The 18,422-nt window shown below is 39.7% G+C and overlaps 1 protein-coding gene across 20 annotated transcripts in view; it reads right to left on the bottom strand.

Moving 5' to 3' along the window:
- The window catches only part of rbfox1 (RNA binding fox-1 homolog 1), a 108,305-nt gene that overhangs the window by 4,812 nt on the left and 85,071 nt on the right, over positions 1-18,422 (bottom strand). For 12 of the 20 annotated variants that reach the window (XR_004614807.1, XR_004614806.1, XM_034594520.1 and 9 more), the window contains 4 exons: positions 18,026-18,158; positions 13,305-13,344; positions 9,110-9,174; positions 2,850-2,925 (listed from right to left, as the gene is read on the bottom strand). Coding sequence is in view for 16 of the 20 variants with exons in the window: in XM_034594520.1 (XP_034450411.1) it covers positions 2,850-2,925; positions 9,110-9,174; positions 13,305-13,344; positions 18,026-18,158 (314 nt within the window). In the remaining 4 variants the exon portion in view is untranslated. Of the gene's footprint in view, positions 1-2,849; positions 2,926-4,834; positions 5,137-9,109; positions 9,175-13,304; positions 13,345-18,025; positions 18,159-18,422 lie in introns of those variants that run through there. The other 8 variants (XR_004614809.1, XR_004614808.1, XM_034594529.1 and 5 more) reach the window with 5 other exon arrangements.

Genomic DNA, 18,422 nt, shown 5'->3' with positions numbered 1-18,422 from the left:
CTATGGTTATAATGTATTATAGTTATGTGTAACCCTAACACTAATGTAACATATAACACAAGTCTTCAGCTTGGTTATGTAATCAAACAGCTAAGACTTTGTTCATGTTATATAACCCGTGGTCCTTTTCACCAGCTCTGACTTTAATACCTTGGCTTGTACTTTAGGATACTGTAATTTCACCTGACCTCTCCTCCGATATCCCTTAATTGGCTGTAGCTTTACGAGGGGTATCAGAGGTTTACTACAGAGAAACGATATGGAACTGGTTGTGCAAAGGAAAGATTCACAGGCAGTTTAAATGTTGGATCAGTGTTGGACAATGATATTGCCCACTCAATTGATGTGGCAGCTTCGGCTGGATTTATTGGCGTTTTGCATTAATATTTAACTGGCACTTTACATCTTTGATGGAACAGTCTGTTGACTAACCACACTGTGGCTGCGCTGACCGGTATCTATTCAGTCTGGATTGTGTTTTATGTGATTTACCATCAAGTTTCAACAATCTTTTCATCCTGTCCACCCTGCTTTCTAACTTGCTTCCTTCTTCCCTTGCCTCCTGCCTGCGGCTGCAGCACCACGAGGGATTTAATTATCAAAATGACTAATTATTCCATTACCAGGGAGTGCAGGGTGAGGTGGTATCCACCAAATTAGAAATATAATAACTAACATGGACTGGGCTGCCAAGGCATGAAGACATTCATCACCTTTTACAGGCAGGATTAATGTGGCATTTGGACTGCTGTTAGCAGCACAGGCAAATTCAATTAAGTTTAAGTGAGGAGATGTCAACGCTGCAGAAAAGCATGCATGGTGACTGAAGAAGAGATTGGGGTGGGGGAGGGGGAAAGCAAGGGGGGGGGGGGGGGTTGAAGTGAGAATGTTGGTGAACAGTTGAAGAAAATAGTGATTAATGTATTGTTTCTAGTGTAAGAAATGTCAGAAATAAAATGACATTAGGAAAACATTTTTGGATAAACGTATACATGAACTATATTTTTATAGTCAGCTTAAAGGGATAGTTCACTAAAAAACCATTATCTACTCACCACTATGCCGATGGAGGGTTGGGTAAAGTGTTTGAGTCTATATACCACTTTTGGAGTCTCAGGGGTAAACAGTGTTGCAGCCAAATCCAAGAATTGAAGTAACTGGTTACTCCTTCCTCAAACGTAAAAAAAAATGCTTTTTCGAGTTTAATTTTAATGTCGGGCTTCTGGACACTTGGGGGACACCACACAAGCAGTATGGAGGCATGTTATTATTTTGTTCTGTTGTTTTATTGCGTCTGAAGAAGGAGTCACCCGTTACTTTAATATAGTATTGCATAGTATTGAGTAGATAACGAGTGAATTTTCAGCTTTCGGTGAACTATCTCTTTAAGAAATGTAACCAGCATGTATGGTGTATCTGTGAAAATGAGTTTCATTGTGGATAACATGGCCTCTTTTTATCTCTGTGCAGTGTTTAGGTGCAGTCTAAAACCAAGAAAAGCTCAATACTGCTAAAAGGGTGTAAGGGGGTCCGATAATGCAATTGGCATTCTGAGGTGAATACTTTTCTAATTCCACATTTTGGCTGCTCATAATTTGAATGATTTACCTAAAAGGTGACATTCATCAACCCAAATCCCTTTTTAAGTGTCTGCAGGAGGTGAAGGTCAGTGGCTATTTTTCAGTCAACATTAACACTACTTATGTCACTTGAATTGACATTTCATATCTTATACTGCAAACCTGAGCTTGTGGCTACAGGATGTGTATGCCAATTTGACGTGTTTATACTTGATTGCAAATGTGAAGTGTATTTGGGAGGATTTGGGCTGAAAAACTGGAATTTGTTTCTAACTTATTCTGATTTTGATAAAATGCTAGTACCACCCTAAAGGATAGATTATCCAAGTTGACCGTTTGGGCGCAAGCCAAGGGGCCAGACGACATTTCCTATTGGAAAGTCAAAGAGCTTAGTTAGAATTAGAGCAGTAGGGTCCAGATATGATGCTTCTCTGGTGAAAGCTTGTGCCTTGGTAACTGAAAAGAGGCTCTGGCCAGTTGTCATGTCTCAGTTTTATTCGGAGCAATGTGTATTCTGTCCTGGTCAAGGAACAGTGGTCCATTTCTTAATTCGCAAGGCAGTTGGCTTGTAGCCTTGGAGAAGGCTGCACAACTAGGAATGACTTGTGCGGGGTTCTTTGCACACACTTGGCTAAGCTCAGAAATGGATCACCACTTTTTGAAGACAATGTTGTTTTGGCTTCATCAGACAATGTCCAGCACAAATGTAAGCGGAGAAGTTTAGGTATTTTCATGAATGTCAGATGCAAACAGGTGATATACCACACTGCCATGGTGTAAAAGAGATGGTTTCAGTTAATCACCCAATCCAAATTTACCTGTGGTCATGAGCTTGGATAGTAACCAAAACAATGAGTGCATGGATTCAAGCTGCCATGATGATTTTCCTTAGACTGGATATCCTAAGATGCTTTCGAGACCTGTCCAACTGGCAGGTTGATTGAATCCTTCCAAGGTCTCTATGGGCAACTTGTTTCTACCACTTGATTGCAAGTTTGTTGAGATCTACAGTGTCTTTAATAACAAAGTAAAGCATCCGATAGTACTGAATTAAGGTAAGACATTAATTTTGTTTTCCGAAACTATGTTGGTTTCCGAGGCATTTGCTTGGGCTATATTGACTGTGATCATATAAAGTTATTTTTAATGCTTAATATTATTATTAATATAGATTCTAGACATTTTGAAAAGGAGAATTAGGATGATGCATGATATGAGGAGGAGTTGTGATGGAAAAAATAGATCTGTGCGAGGCATTGACACGCTTACCATGGCACCAACGCTGTATGTGGCTGCTGGAGTGAGTGTGTGGTTGTAGGGGTCGGCAGCGTATACTCGTCCGTAACTGGAGAAACACATGAGATAATAGAGGATGGTTAATCCAAACACTATGTCCTGGCCATTGAGCAGGTCTTCCAAATTACAAGCCATTAGTTCTTCATTTTAAATCATAAATATTGCACAGAGATACAGGTATGTTACTATTGAGCTGTTTGTCATAATAATGAGTATTTAATTCAATTATGTATTAAATGTCATGCTGATCTGCATCTCCTCAGAGCCCACTGCTCCAATTTCACGAGCTAAGAGGGAATAATTATTACATCATAATTAGTCTCTAATATATTCAGATGTATTGACTCAAATTTTGATTTTGTCATTTGTAACAATTATTCAATTGTTTATACTATAGCCATTGTCCAATGAATCGAATAATAACTTTCTGATGTGATGTCTCGTAAAAGCTTCAAATAAATACAGTGGAAACTGCTAACAGTGATGACCTTTTGTCTGAGCCAAATTGATCACTATAAGTGGTTGATTACTATAACCAAATTAGGTAGCTTCTATATGATACTCCCAGAACTTGAGGGAAAGGTAACAGCGTTTTTCTAAGATAAGTGCGATATCACAGTGTGCAGTCCTGTATGCATGCACACACACACACACACACACACACACACACACACACACACACACTCACTCAGTTTTCTCTCTCTCCTCTTTCTTGCACTCATGCGCAGACACACACTGACACTCACACAGACACAGCTGACGTCTCTGACCCGCTACAGTTTAAATGTTGATTTGTCTGAAATTATGCCACATTATCAACACTGATCACCACATAATCATCAATAGTTTTCTTAAATGAGTAAAATCTTTCTTCATAGCTGCTCATTCATTCATTAATTCAGCTCGTCCTAACTCCACTCGCTCTCTTCCTCTCTCTCCCAAATGCCTCGGCATAGACTTCCCATAAAGCCAATAATGATGCCGATGCTGTAGTTTGTTCAAGTACTAGTCAGTACTAGTTTAAGACCTCTGGTGTAGTCACAGTACAACAGACCACATCTGTCCACGCCCAGCTGTGGTGTTGGCTCAGGTGTTGGGTAAGGTTCAACAGACTCTAATCCTTCAACCCAGAGAAGCAGTGTCTTATCTCCTAAGAAAATACAGAGGTAATTCTCTGGGAGCATAAACATGCTATGCAATTTCCATAGCAGTTAGCTATTTAGATTACAGTTCAAAGTTAGCTTTCAAGTAGTGTGTCAAAAGTATTAAAGACTCTATTATCTATTAGCTGTGGCTGAGGGGTAGAGCGGTTGTCCTCCAACCTGAAGGTCGGCAGTCCGATCCCCAGTCTTCCCCATCTGCATGCCGAAGTGTCCTTGGGCAAGATGCTGAACCCTGAATTGCCCCTCATAGAACAACAAAGTGCTGCTAATAGATGCACTGTATGAATGTGTGTGTGAATGGGTGAATGTAAAACTGTACTGTAAAGAGCTTTGAGTGGTCATCAAGACTAGAAAAGCTCTATATAAATACAAACCATTTACCATGCTCCATGAAGGTTTTTACTAAATTTAATTAGAATTGCAATGTTTCTTCTGTGTACAATAGTTACACAAGAGGAAAGATCATTTTAGGAATATTATTTCCCACAGCAAACATGGCAGTCTGACTAGTAGTTGTATGGACCACATTGTTGAGGCGACCACATTATTTGTCATTTTTCTTCCACCTCCTCTGTTCAGAGGACAGACTTAATTAAATAATCTCATGGGCTGCGATTAATAAGTCTGGGAAGCAGAGTGAAACAGCTAAAAGAGAGTTAAGAAGCAGAGGATTTGAAATTTATTTGAATGAACGAGAAGAAAACCAAAAAGCTTAATGCAAATGGTTAAATATATAGACAATCAAGGGATCAAAGAATAAGAATTTTATACAGTAAAGAAATAGACAGTAGCAGTGTTCATTCTTAGTGAACAACCATGCTGTAGCCAATCTATCCCCCAACCACGCAATGCCCCCACCCCCTTCCTCCCTTCTTTGCCCAGTTATGATAAGGGCCAATCAGGGGCCAGGGCCCATAATTGAGCGGCATAGCGGCCCAGTGGTTGAAGCGATTAGAAGTTAATCCCGATTAGTTTTGGACATTGCTATTCACCATGCAAATCCCCCTCCCCCCTACTCACACACACATACACACCCCCCAAGACCCACGCTCAAACCAGCACCACGTTTGACCTATCTTATCTCACAGTGCAGAGCCCTAACCCATGTATATGTGTGTGTGTGTGTGTGTGTGTGTGTGTGTGTGTGTGTGTGTGTGTGTGTGTGTGTGTGTGTGTGTGTGTGTGAGAGAGAGAGAGAGAGAGAGAGAGACAGTCAGTGCATCAGTGTGAGGTAGGCTGCAAATACAACACAGATTTAAATGCAATTTAAGTCAAATGCATTTTTAAAGTGACCCTGAAGAGAAAAGATAAAAATAAAAAGTACATTTTCCACAGCTCTACAAAATGGTTAGGAAACTGGTGAAATGCATAATGTCTTAATAGAGAGTGAATATTTAGGGACAAGGAAACACAAAGCATGCAGTTACAATAGAAGGCAGCCACACAGGTCAATCAACCATCTAAAGCAAAGGGTGGGGAGTGTCTGGGCAGACTGTCTGCTCTGGGCCGCGAGGCAATTCATAAATACCAAAAAAAAGTCCCCGAAGAACGACTAAAGATTTCCTTGGTCACTTATAATATTTAGCTGGTGTGTCTCTGTGTATTTGATCGAGTCGTGTCCTATGAGTCTGGGAGCAAGGCGGAGTTTACACTCACACACACAGGCCCGGGGCCAGCCCAGCCCCCACTGACTCTCTCACTCATAAACAGACGGTGAAGCAGAGATGAGAGAGTAGAACTCGTAAACCAGGCGGTAAATTGTCAACAGAGGCAACAAAATGTGTGAATACAGGATTTCTATGATGGACCCCCAATCACAAATCATCAATACTAAATGATAAATTAATATTATAGAATACTGCTTCAGGACCAGAGCAGAAGAGGCATCGCTGCTTGGTTGGTGTCCTTTATGGGTGTGCTCCCTCCACACTCCTGTTGAATTGCGCTCACTTTACAGGATACAACAATAAACAACCTCACTAATCATATTAGGACACGTACAGTACTGAAGTTTTCTTTGTGTTTGTTTGATTTGCTTCAGAATTTATGAGACATATATTTAAACACACGCGTGCATGTGTTAAGAATTGAGATTTTACATCAATTTCAGTAGGAGTAACTTTTAGTGTCACAAAGCATTTTGTGTACCTTTTGTTGAGGTCCAGAAAATCAGATGGAAAGGGAGTAAATGACGTTAAGATGGACAAATAAATGACATTGTTGCAAAACAATTTCACAAGCAGGATTACTTAATTCGTGGATTCTAGAAAAAAATTGTGCTTGTTCGTGTGCATATATGTAGTCATTTGTGAACACTCATAATGTCCTTAAGTATTTCTGCATGAGTGGCTGTTTTTGCATTTGCATTTGTTTGTATAACACACGAGTCAGGCTGGCTCTGGTCAGGCCACATGAAAGCAGCTGTTGCTGCTTCCCCTCTGTGACCCTCATGGCACAAACGTAACTCACCTGGTGCCAGGGTGACCCTGCACAGATGGGCACAACAAGGGTACACGGGTACACAAGCAAGCCCTCAAATATCCACCAGACCAAGGTTTAACATCCAAACAGTCCCCTTACAAGCCTTTGCTCAGTGTTAAAAGATCCATTTATTCATTGTTTGGCCACTTGGGGGCAGCAGATCAAAGTGAGAAGTCAACTGATTCATTATCACCTTATTAAACTATTGATTAATGTGTTGGCATACATTTGCCTCTTAGCACATCCAACAGAAACAGCATGATCAATGATATATGTTTATGTCAAATGACTGAAACCAAGAGGGTAAGTGTAATATTCACTCTTCTTTTAGTTCTGTTTTGGTCTCCACCAACTCTCAACTGCTAAATGCTAATCTTTTGATCCATTCTTAATATGAAAATATGGGGAAAACATTTTTAAAATGGAATATGGAATGATCAAACCCAGCAGCATATGTGTGTGTGGTGGAATGTGGTCAGAGGTGTGCTCTGTTGCTCCTGTAACCAAACGCAACAGTAATATTTCGGTATCTTGAACTATGACTTTACTAAGTTGATCTTCAGAGCTTAAAAAAGTCCATTCATCAGTTCTCCTATTGCATTTAACTGATGTATCCACTCACTACCACACAAGAATCAACTAAATCCATGAGGATGTGGTACAGACAATTTAATCCCTATATTTCTATTTCAGCCGGTTTACAGTAAAAATTCCACTTCACTTTCAAATTGTTCTATCTTGGAACAATGAAAACTCTCACAACAGGTCATGGTAATGAAATTATAGAAATGACCATGCAATATATAATGCAAACAAGTCTACATGCATGGTTTGCATTTCACAGCTAACTCAGTGAATCATAAGTTTTCGTTTGAATTAGAGTTTGAATCATAGGATGCCAGTCAGCATCAATGCCTCCATCAATCACAGGCTTTTCCTTCAGGAAATGCTTTTTTTAGTTATTGTTTATAACTTAGTAATAGGTTACTTGTGTCATCTAATTTATGTCCATGTGTATGGAACGTTAGGGGTTTTAAGAAGAGGAGGACCACTGGTTTAACCTACTTGTCTGTCCATTTCAGCTGTCTGTTCTCTATCAAAGCTCTTAGGAGAGGTATACATCTTTTTACGCTTCTTATCTAGGCTTTCCTTTATTTCTCCCTTGGCGAATACAGCCACGGTCATCATTCATGAGTGTATGGTTTCTTTTCATGTGGGTTAACCTACTGTGTGTATATATATATATATATATATATGTATACGAAAAGAGCTGCTCCATTGTCAAGAGCCAAAGTCCTCCTGACATAGGAGAAAATAGACATATTTCTGCCCTCCTGCACTGCTCATTGAAACCAAGTTCACAAAAAGGGAAAGTATGGTGGGAAAAGTGAGGGAGTAAATGATGAATTATAATCAAAAGGGACAGACATCTACAAGTTCTATGCAATTACAAATTAAAATCACACCGCAGTGCTTACTAATTTAACACTAATGATTCACAGTGTTATGAATACATCCATTATTAATACAATGGGGGAAGGCATATGCGAGATAAAGCACCATGAAATATCACTCTTTCTAATGTTCATGAATCATATTTAGGTAGAACTATGACCCTGTACCCAACAGAGACTTTAACAACTGTGACCAGCAGTCCAGTGCAGTAGTCCTGTAATAAACCCAGTGAAGCTCATAATGTTCCATTTCTGATGAGACTTTTTCAGTGGTTCAAAACCAGGGTGCCTCTGAGTTTTGAGCCTGTAGCCTGAGGCTCTTGTGGAGGATATTAAATGTATCTGGTGATGGTCAGGGAACTGTTCACTACTGTATAGTTGAGGCTGAGAAAAGTCTGTGGTATGATAAGGTTTGGCAACTAAAACATTTGGATTAAATCAGGGGGGTATGTTGCTTATGGGTAAAGGAGAGAAAAGAGCAAACATTATTCACTGGTATGTGATGAATACTTCAGTCACAGAAGATGTGAACGTGTTAATTGTGTGTTGCAAAGTCTGATTAGTGTGTCTACAATTTATAGCTATTTGTGGTAATGTTGTTTGGGATTATACGTACATGCATCTGGTGTCCATAAACTTTATGTCCTGCAAATACATTTGTCAGATTTTTGATTTTCTACAGACATCAAACCTGCATTCTCAATGTACTGACCTGGACTACCAAAGTACACATTATTTTAAAATATATATATATATTTTTAATCAGATTTTATTCATCAAATTATTTTTTAAATTTGTATGACTTTGTATGTGCTTACTGTCTGAGTATGAAGCTGGTAGTCTGAGGGCTGCAGGGTAAAGAAGCAGGAGCACTAACATTTCTTTCTCTCCTGAGTCAGGTTTTTGGAATATAAAAATTCCTGCCTCTGCCCTGTTTTATATTGCATAGCAAAGAAATGGATCAAAATAAGTCATATGTTTCTGATTGTTGTGAAGCTAATAGTCTCTCTAAATGCAGTCAGAAAGTCACTGGTGGTCGAATAACATTAGTTTACTGTTGGTAGGTCTTTGTATCCTTTCTTGAACACAAAATATGATGAAATTAATGATGTATGCCTGACAGTGTGTATCTTACCTGTCACTGAATGCAGCAGCTGTGGCAGCAGTAGGTTGGGTATATCTGTAGGCAGCATAACCACCCTAGTAACACACACACAGACACACACACACACACAAAGAGATAACAGTCAAAATTAATGATAATATTTTTTGTGTTTGTGTTTAAGGTGTGTGATATAAATATATGTGCTTTGCTGAAGTTATCTTTCACTTAATACTCCAGACCTGTTCTGTTAGATATGAATCAGAAGTCCCACTCGGCCAAATAACACTTTTAAATGTGTATTGGAATCATAAGGAAATGTCCTAGAGTTATGGTTAAATCATTCATTCAGAAATTGTCTATACAAACTTACATTCACAGTGTATAAATCTATAAATATCATCTCACCAGTCAGCACTGTATAATTAATGTATTGACTACATAGTTGATAAATTACTGCAGTGCCAGTTCTAAATATGACTGTTTGGAATGGGCTGTTTGCTTGGCCTGTGTTAATGCTCTGGAGCTAACTTCAGAATTATTCCTTCAAATTAGTGAGGCCTCCTCAAACAGTTCTACAATATACTGTCACTTTTTTAATGTTTGAGTGCTGGACGTTGTCTGCAGAGCTTTATATATCCAGTCTATGGTGCAGAGTACCCGGCACCTGGTTTGTCTGCATTAGGCTGTACACTGATCAACCAAATTCTGTTTTTTTGCACCAATTTCAGTCAATAGTCAATATTTTTCAAATAATTAAACTGAATTTATTCAGTTCACGTGTGTGTAAGTTTGAATGGTTTCCTTAACTGGTGTTATTTTTTCATACACTTCACGTTAGCTATTTCAGAGATCTGCTAAGCAACACACACATCTTCAGACCCAAGTTCACAACATCACAAAATAAAAGCTCTGTAGTTCATCTCGAAATAAAGCATTGCAGCAACAAATGACCGTTGTGGATTTGCCAACAAATTGCTAAAGAGGAAGTAGTTCTGAATGTTGTTGCCATGACTGAGATCAGCACCTGCGATACTGTGAATGTCTGCATCTGTCCAATATGGTAACATAAAAGTAAGTAAGTGGCTTGCATTTGCTGGTGTAGTTTATCCTAGAAGATATGTTCATGTCCTAGAAGATATGTTCAGCTCTGTCCACAGACTGCTTGTACACACACTACTCCGCCCCACCGACTGAAAGACACTGGTAACTTGAACATATCTCAAGTCTTCGGTAGTTAACAATACACATACCAAGTGTGAGGCTAATAAGATGAATGGTGCTCAACCTTTGTGAGCTACAAATAGACAGACAGATCAAGTCAAGATCACATACCCTACATTTTAACTAAAGAATTTAGAAATATAACTGTGTTATTGAATAACACAGTTATATTTCAGCCCGTAATATTTGGAATAAGAAGTAATATCTGCTTTATATATTTAGGTAAACCTCAGAATTTGACTTAAATCAAAACATGATGATCATTTCTTGTTTTTTTATTTTTGAATGTATATGTTTTATGCGACTACTGCAGCATCTGCAGACCTGCCAGATCTCTTCCCTCCTCAACACATCCCAATTGGATAATAATACCCATAGTACCAATACTCATTATTACTACCTTATTACATTAGTATTCAGTAAACATTTCTAAAATAGTTATGAATACAATTCTTCAAAAACATTGATTACTTTTGTAGATTGTCTGTATTAACTGTTCTCTAACTCAAAAACAATGAAAGGCTCATAATGACATGCTTGGACATGATGTAATTCTACACATCCCTGTATTTTCCTATGTGTTGTGTGTTTTTCTTTTTTTCAAATCTCACTTTGCTTGTATTGTTAAAGTGCACAGTACGCTTTGCCACTGTGTGTGAGACTTGAAGAATAGCTCCATCTGAGCTCCATCTTTTGCATCATGGCTAAATTTGAGTCTTAATTTACTTTTTAAAGCATGTTGAGATGTGACCACTTGTATTGGTCTCTCAGTTTTCACTGAGTGACTGGGCTGTGTATGGCACATGGCTGTAAACCCCTGCTCTAATTTATCATAAAACAAAAGCCATTTTTCTCCCTCCGAGGCTCAGTGACAACTCCCTCACTTCTCACATCATTTCACCTTCCACCCTTCCACGGTCTGTGACTGAGACAGTGTCTGTCCTGACATGAGCAATGTATTATTACCTCTATAAACTGTGGAGGCGAGTAAGTGATACTTAGAGCGTGTGATGATGGCCCATGGCAGAAAGATGAACAGGTTGTCTCATGTTAGTCACCGGCCGCTGTGGACTGTCACTGACTGAGTGAGTAATGGCAATACTAGGCCACTGTGTGCAGGTGCATGTTTCTAATTCATCAAATGTGCTGATTCAGTGAAAGGAAGAGAGACAGAGCAGAACTCTTCTTTCTGTCCATCCATTTATCTTCACTGACCCAGTGGTTTTGGTCACAAAGCTGCAGGCCCACACTAATGCGAAGGCACTATCTTCATGCAACCATAAACAAAGCAAAATACCTGAAAATAGTGTCAAATCTAAAGTATTAACCCCTTTTCAATTTAAGAGTAAATCCTTTGACAATCATAAACAAATTATGACCTGTTTCTACTAGAGGTAGAAAATGCAAAGAGTCTTGTAAGAGTCAGTGGTTATGCCCAGTGTTCCAATGGAAAACCCAATGTGTAATATCTGTGCAGGTAGTGTGTTTCATTGGTAGCCTAAAGGTGACCGAATGAGTGTGCATTATTAAAACACAAAGGAAGGAAGTTTTGAGTTTACATTTTCCTGAGAACAGAAGAAATTGCAAGAAAAGGCCTGTCTCCAATGTCAGCCTGTTTTCATCAACATTTTCCAACAGCCTCTGTTGAGTATGACTGAGCTCTTTTTCTATCTCATTTAATTCGCTATTTGGACTGAATTGACTGAATCCCCATCATAGGTAGTTCCTGTTCACATAAACATAAACACAGCATCAGGGACTCTTGATCCCTCTGCTAATGAATATTAAATGTTGTGTCTGCAGCATAGCAATCAATCCCTGTGGCAGGGGCATAGGGGCTAATGGGGAGCCAAGGAGGTCGAACGTTATGGGAGCAACACACACACACACTCTGCATCATTAGTCTGAATCTCCCTGAAGCCTCCACCATGAATGTACTCGTGGCTCTATTGTTCACACTTCTGCCAGGCAGCTCTGGTTAGAAAATGAATATTTAGAAAATGATCCATTATGGAATTACTGATGAGTGTGCCACAAAGTGAGCTCAAAGTAACTTCTTTTAGTAAGTATGACTTAATTCTATTCCACGGCTTCATCCTCCTCCAGTTACATGGTCCACTTTTTTTTTTTACATTATTACTATAGTCTCATTATTTAAACTTTATAGACCCATAGATGTGTAAATATTAACCAACATAAAGGGTTCAAGTCAAATATATGTATCTGGCATTCAGAATAAAAGTTGAGAGTTTTAATTATAAAGTTATTCAAAATATTATTAAAACCAGCACTACTATTGATGCTACACATTTTATCAATGCAACATTATTTCATTTCAATATTGATTTGTTTGGAAACAACATTTTAAAAAAGTAATTTAAATTTTTTCTTGGCTTTGGTCTAATCGTTATTTTTGTCCATGAAGCAATGCTGCAGAGTCACACTGTAGTCTGATATTCATTTCATTATTTTCCGTTCATCATTTATTAGCCTACAGTTTTCTATGGCAGTGTTCTGACAGAGAGGAAGTTTTATCAAGACCTGTTAGCTACACACTGCCAGTTATGTTTAATTTTAGGATGCAGGACATGAGTGACTGAGTGGTTTGGCACACAGTGCACTGGAGACAGAACTTGAAAGATGCTCTTTCTTTATTGAATCTGTATTTATCTTTTTTTGGGGTAAAGTATCAGTTTTCAATTGAATAGTCATCCCCACGGCCCATTTTCCAAACCCATCCATCCATATCCAGTCTAATCATCTTCTTAATGGTTGTTGTGCATGTGTTTGTTACACCTTGTGCTACTGGTAGTGCCTGTTGAAGTTTGTAGGCTGTAGTCTCATTGCTGGGGCCAAACAGAACTGCAGACCTTGGTATGAGCAGCTATCTGCTCTCCCATGTATGACTGTGTGGGGTTGGAGGATTGCATGTGCATAAAATCAGGGCAGAGACCACAGAGATGGCGGTGTAGCATGCAATGTCATACCAGTAAATAATACTTACATAAATATCTGCACCATAAAATCCATCCTGGTAAACAACACTGCAGAGGATGCAAACACAAACAAACAGACAAACACACAATAAAACAAAAACATCCATATTAGTGCATGTTGACATGCAGGCACCGGGCTGGCTACTAACCAACCCCCATCTCCTCAATCCAGTTAACAACCAAAGGTAAACAAGCAAAAGACATAGAAGGGGCGAGGCAAAGGGGAAATAAAGCAGGCACCCCCCTCTGCTCTCTGATGCCCAAGTAAGGAGGCTGGGAGGGTCCAAAAATACTTTCTCACTAACTTATTTTTACATGTATGTAGTCCAATCAGCAGTTTCAAATATTTTAAAATCTAAAATAGAAAAAAAAATGCTCAATGACCTTTTTAGCATGATGCAAATCACTGTAGAGAAATAGGGAAAAACATTTCCTCAGCATATATGGATTCTTATTTTAAAATTCTATTCAATTTGAATAACTATAAAAACTTCCTTTCATTGACTTTATTTTGTTTTATTTATATTGACAATGTATTTAGTCCTAAGTTAAGAACATGTGAAGGTTTGCAGGCCTTTCTCAATGCACAGTAATTTACACCTTGTTACATTGTTATATTGTTACAATATTTCACACATAGAACTTATCGGGCATGTATTTTGATTCTTCCATTGCATCTTCTGTTCGATCAGTGAAGAAAATGACTGCTCATCATTTTGTTCATATTAGCACAAAGAGAAAAATAAAGACTTACTTTATACCAAAAATACAGTAATTCACCTTAACCTTACTTTTAATACTCTTTGGCTATTCATTTTAATTGTGTTTCTACAGCTTCTTATTTTATATTATTATGCTCATATCACAGTTCTGAGAATTTCTGTAATGAGCAACTAGTCCTGTGTCACATGTGCTTAGAGCTGTACTGGAAAAAACTCAACTACTTGAGCCAGGTAATAACCAGGTGATCCAGGATTATCAGTGTAAATGTCGGTGTTGCAGGTAACCTAAGGGCCCCTGGGCTCAGGTGGTAGTCTAACGCTGGGTTCACACAGGACGCGGAAGCGCAGCGCCATGGCGCGCCGCGCCAAGGAAAGCCTCCTTTCCGCCCCCGTTACTCAATTGTGCCGTTCACATAGGCTGCGATGCGCCGCGCAGTGCCAACGGCGCCTCGCACCGATGGTTTCGGCGTCGAGTCTATTTTTTCCGCTTGCCGCGAGCGTATCGCGCCTGGAAACACACTGAAAAATGATTTTAAACGATATAAATGACATATTTTATATGACATAAATTATCAAATATGCATTCCCATACTTTGTATTCCCCGACACCCGACATTGCACGGAGCAAACAGCGGATATATCAGCTGTATGTGTGATCACGGAGAGGAATCGCAGGATGACCGGCACGGAGAAATGTGCGTCCTGTGTGAACCGCCGGGCGGCTGCGCTTCCGCGTCCTGTGTGAACCCCGCGTAACACTGTATGGTTGTGGTTGACAGTGGCCAAAGAATAAGTCAGTAGCTCTTGATTGTTGCTAAATAATGATTGGTGCAGTGAAGTATGGGACTTCACCTTCGTCCAACTGTGGGAAATCTGTGCTGAACCAAGCTTTATTGTTCTAACCTGTTCTAACAGACAGAAAGTGTGTTGATGTAGGACTGCAACATGCATCCCAAGAAGCTGGTTGAGATAATGTTCAGTGCTTTTAAAGTAAGCTTCCATAAAAGTTCTGCTAGTAGGGATGAAGCAAAATTATGATAAATGTTTAATGTAAATGTAAATGTATAAATGTTCTAATAAGTGATCTGTTCTTACTAAAAGTAAATGTATGTATCTCAAGACACTTACATAGTGAGGTCGAGACCTTAAATATTGTCGAGTAAACAAGCAAGATACTGCTGTGTTTAATTTGAAGAGGTTCTAAGAAGACCAAGCTTCCAGTTTCATTGTCTCTAATAACTGGTAACAACTTAAATGCCAAGGTGGCCCAGAGAGCTGTTTCACTCATTAAAATGTGTTCTGTGGGACTGTAGCACAGCTCTATGCACATATTGGCTTATTGACACGATGTTGTGTCAGGCTCCCTTAAAGACATCAGGGAACACACACACACAAACAAAACGTAGTTTCCTGGCTATATGTCACGTTCGGAGCCAACTCAATGCCACTTGAGACAAGCAGTTTTAATAAAAATACATCATGGTCCACATCAATAATTCACAATCTACTGCCACCGGAGCAATTACGTAGTGCAGCCGCGTTAATGAAAGTACAATCTGTAGCAGATATCTCTTTGTCAAGATCATGCTCCCAAACTCCTATCTTCCTTATCCTATGTGACGGTTCATCTGCCTGGAGGGATGCTCATAATGGCAGTGTTGTCAAAGATTCACATATGGAGTGTAGAGTGTACTGTCCTCCCATAAAAAGTGAACCCTTTGGTCGATTGTGCAATTAGCCTATTACAGCCCAAAGTTAAGCTGTATTGTTCACTGGCATTGGTTGTGTGAAAAGCCCCAAAAAGACACTTTTCTTCTAGTGCCTGAAGTAACTATAATGGGAGCAAAGGAGGAAATCAGGCTTTATTACATGCAGTGATAAAGTCTGTGCAGAGAGGATGTTGGGGTGGAACAAAGGGTTAGTTAAACTGTAAAGAACAGCTATTTGATTCTCATTCCCAATTGACTAATAATGTTGCTACTTTTAACCCCGATCACAAAGGTACTTTAACCTTAGCATAGGACATATTCAAACCCAAGCCATCATTTTGCCCATGTTGTTTTGTGCCTCACACCTAACCAAACCTTCAACATAGCATTGTCATATCACAGGGGGAAGTTATTTAATTTTCAACAGTGATTATTTTAACAGATTGTCTGCGGCTTATCTGCTGCCTCTATTGTGGGAATCATTTCAGGAGCAATCCTATGAACCATATGATATAACTAAAGCAAAGTGTGCTGTCACATTACAATATTTCTTGGCATACTGTATGTTAAAGGCCCCATATTTTACATCTTTCTGGGATATAATTTGAGGTATTGGTACCCCTAAGATGATATATCAGTGGTTTAAAGTAAAAAAAAACTGCTGCAATGTGTATTTCCATGTCCTCTCTTCTGCCTCTCTCTGGAGCAGCAGACAGAGTGACACGCGACCAGGCCTATCACCGGCCTCATTCTGGCGCATTTGACGCTCTCTGGCTGTAAACACAGCTGATATTCAAGTTATGTTTGCAGCTATAGAAGACCAGCCACATATTTACAGTCTGTAACAACAGGATGTTTCTGAACGCTAAGTTACACCGTCCTCATGTTTGTTCAAGTTTTAGCAGGACAGTTGGCCAATGTTAACGTCCCGAGTTACAGTACGGAGTTTCCCAATGGAGTTTCAATACGGAGTAACGTAGACTTTACTCCGTACTGAGCACACCGACACGGCACGTCAGAAGAAATAATGCGTAACTGCTGGTCTCGAACAGTAACGTTCTTAGGAGGAATGTGCACAGACACATTCTCTTCCTTGCATCCCTCCACGCTGCAGTGTTTCTTCAGTGTTGTTTGTTTTGGTTAGCCTGTGGTAGCTAACAAGCTGCTAGCTCAGCAACAAGTCTGCTTGGTGTCACGTTCGGTGTGGAGGGGTGGTGGTGGGGAGCGGGGGTGGTGGGTTCGGTGGCTGGACTGGTCCAGCTGGGTGGGGCTGACATACGAATGCGATCCCGTATGACTCATACGGGGGAGGAAGTACGAAACGAGACGTTTTGATATCATATTTCTTAGAATGGACTGAGTGAAAAAGTCCACTAAGTGACTGTTTTCATACTTTGAGGGTCCCTACTGACCCCTTCAAGATATTACGGATAGTAAAAGCCCAGAAAATTTATTTTACACAATATGGGCCCTTTAAAAATATTCTACATTTATTTTGGATTTTGTGGATTTTGTCATTTAGTTCAAATACAAATTAATTTACTTTTAGTTGTTCACATTTAATGACGTTATCTTATTGGCTCCTATTTTTGTGCGATCATTGCATTCAACTTCTTATATCTACATTAGAGCAGTGAATAGAAATGCATATTTAATTGCAATTTTCTGGAAATTCAGGGACATTTTTTGGGGATTTAAACCTAATAAGTGTGAGCAGAGGAAAACAAATCCTGCTCCCATTCTTATAAATAGATTCCCTACCAACCTCCTTAGTGTTCATCTGCTTGCAGTCATAGAAATCTAAATAAATAAAAAGAATCAACATAATAATGGTAAATCAGATAAGACTACCCACAATACATAGCTCTCCTTTGCTTTTGTTTAGGGGATTCAGCCTTGGAGGCTCAGCCAGAACTGCTGCTGGGGCTTGGAAGATGGTTTTGGTTTGTTAGTTTTTTTCCTTTCTTCTTTGGGGGCATTCTGGGTAGACTGGAAAAAAAATGGAGTACCTCCCATTTCTCCATGAAGTTGGCCTCACCCAATAGCACCACAGTACAAGGTCAAATTGTTCGCCATTGCTCATGATTCCGTGCAAAGGTACAAAGGCACATGCCTATTGGTGGACTAAGCATTCTGTGGAAGTTGGGGAGTGCAATGTCATATCGGACGAGACGTGGCATGCATCACTCTACTGACTCTGAGCACAGATATTCAGAACTTTTCATTGGGGAAGGGAAAGACAGGAGAGACCAAAGAGGAAGCAAAGACAACAGGACAAGAATGACAAAGGATGCTCACCCTCCATAAGCTGGAATATGGGGAGGCGGAGCAGCTGCCCTAAACGTATTGTATACTGTCCTTCCTCGTCCCCGTAGGTGGGCTCCTCTGTACGCTGCTGCTGCACTGGCTGCTGGGTAGGGAAAACCTGGTACTGGAGACAGAGAACAGAAAATGATGCATATTATCTCCTAAAGAGGAATGCATGGCCGGTGCTTTACTTCTTGCTATTGTATACACCAAGCTCCGTATTAAGAGCAAAGAAGAGTAGTTATGGAAAGAGTCATCAGTGTGACTTTAAGGGTGGCCAGGGCCACTCGGCCCTAAAATCAAGGTGACAAAAGATGAATAGGAACAATTACCAGCCTCACTCCTCTCCTTGTCTCTCTTTGGGAAACTCTTATCCTTTGGCTCAAAC

The sequence above is a fragment of the Hippoglossus hippoglossus genome, chromosome 8, assembly GCF_009819705.1.
Source record: "Hippoglossus hippoglossus isolate fHipHip1 chromosome 8, fHipHip1.pri, whole genome shotgun sequence".
Lineage (NCBI taxonomy): Eukaryota > Metazoa > Chordata > Actinopteri > Pleuronectiformes > Pleuronectidae > Hippoglossus > Hippoglossus hippoglossus.
This window is presented reverse-complemented; position numbering and strand designations above follow the sequence as displayed.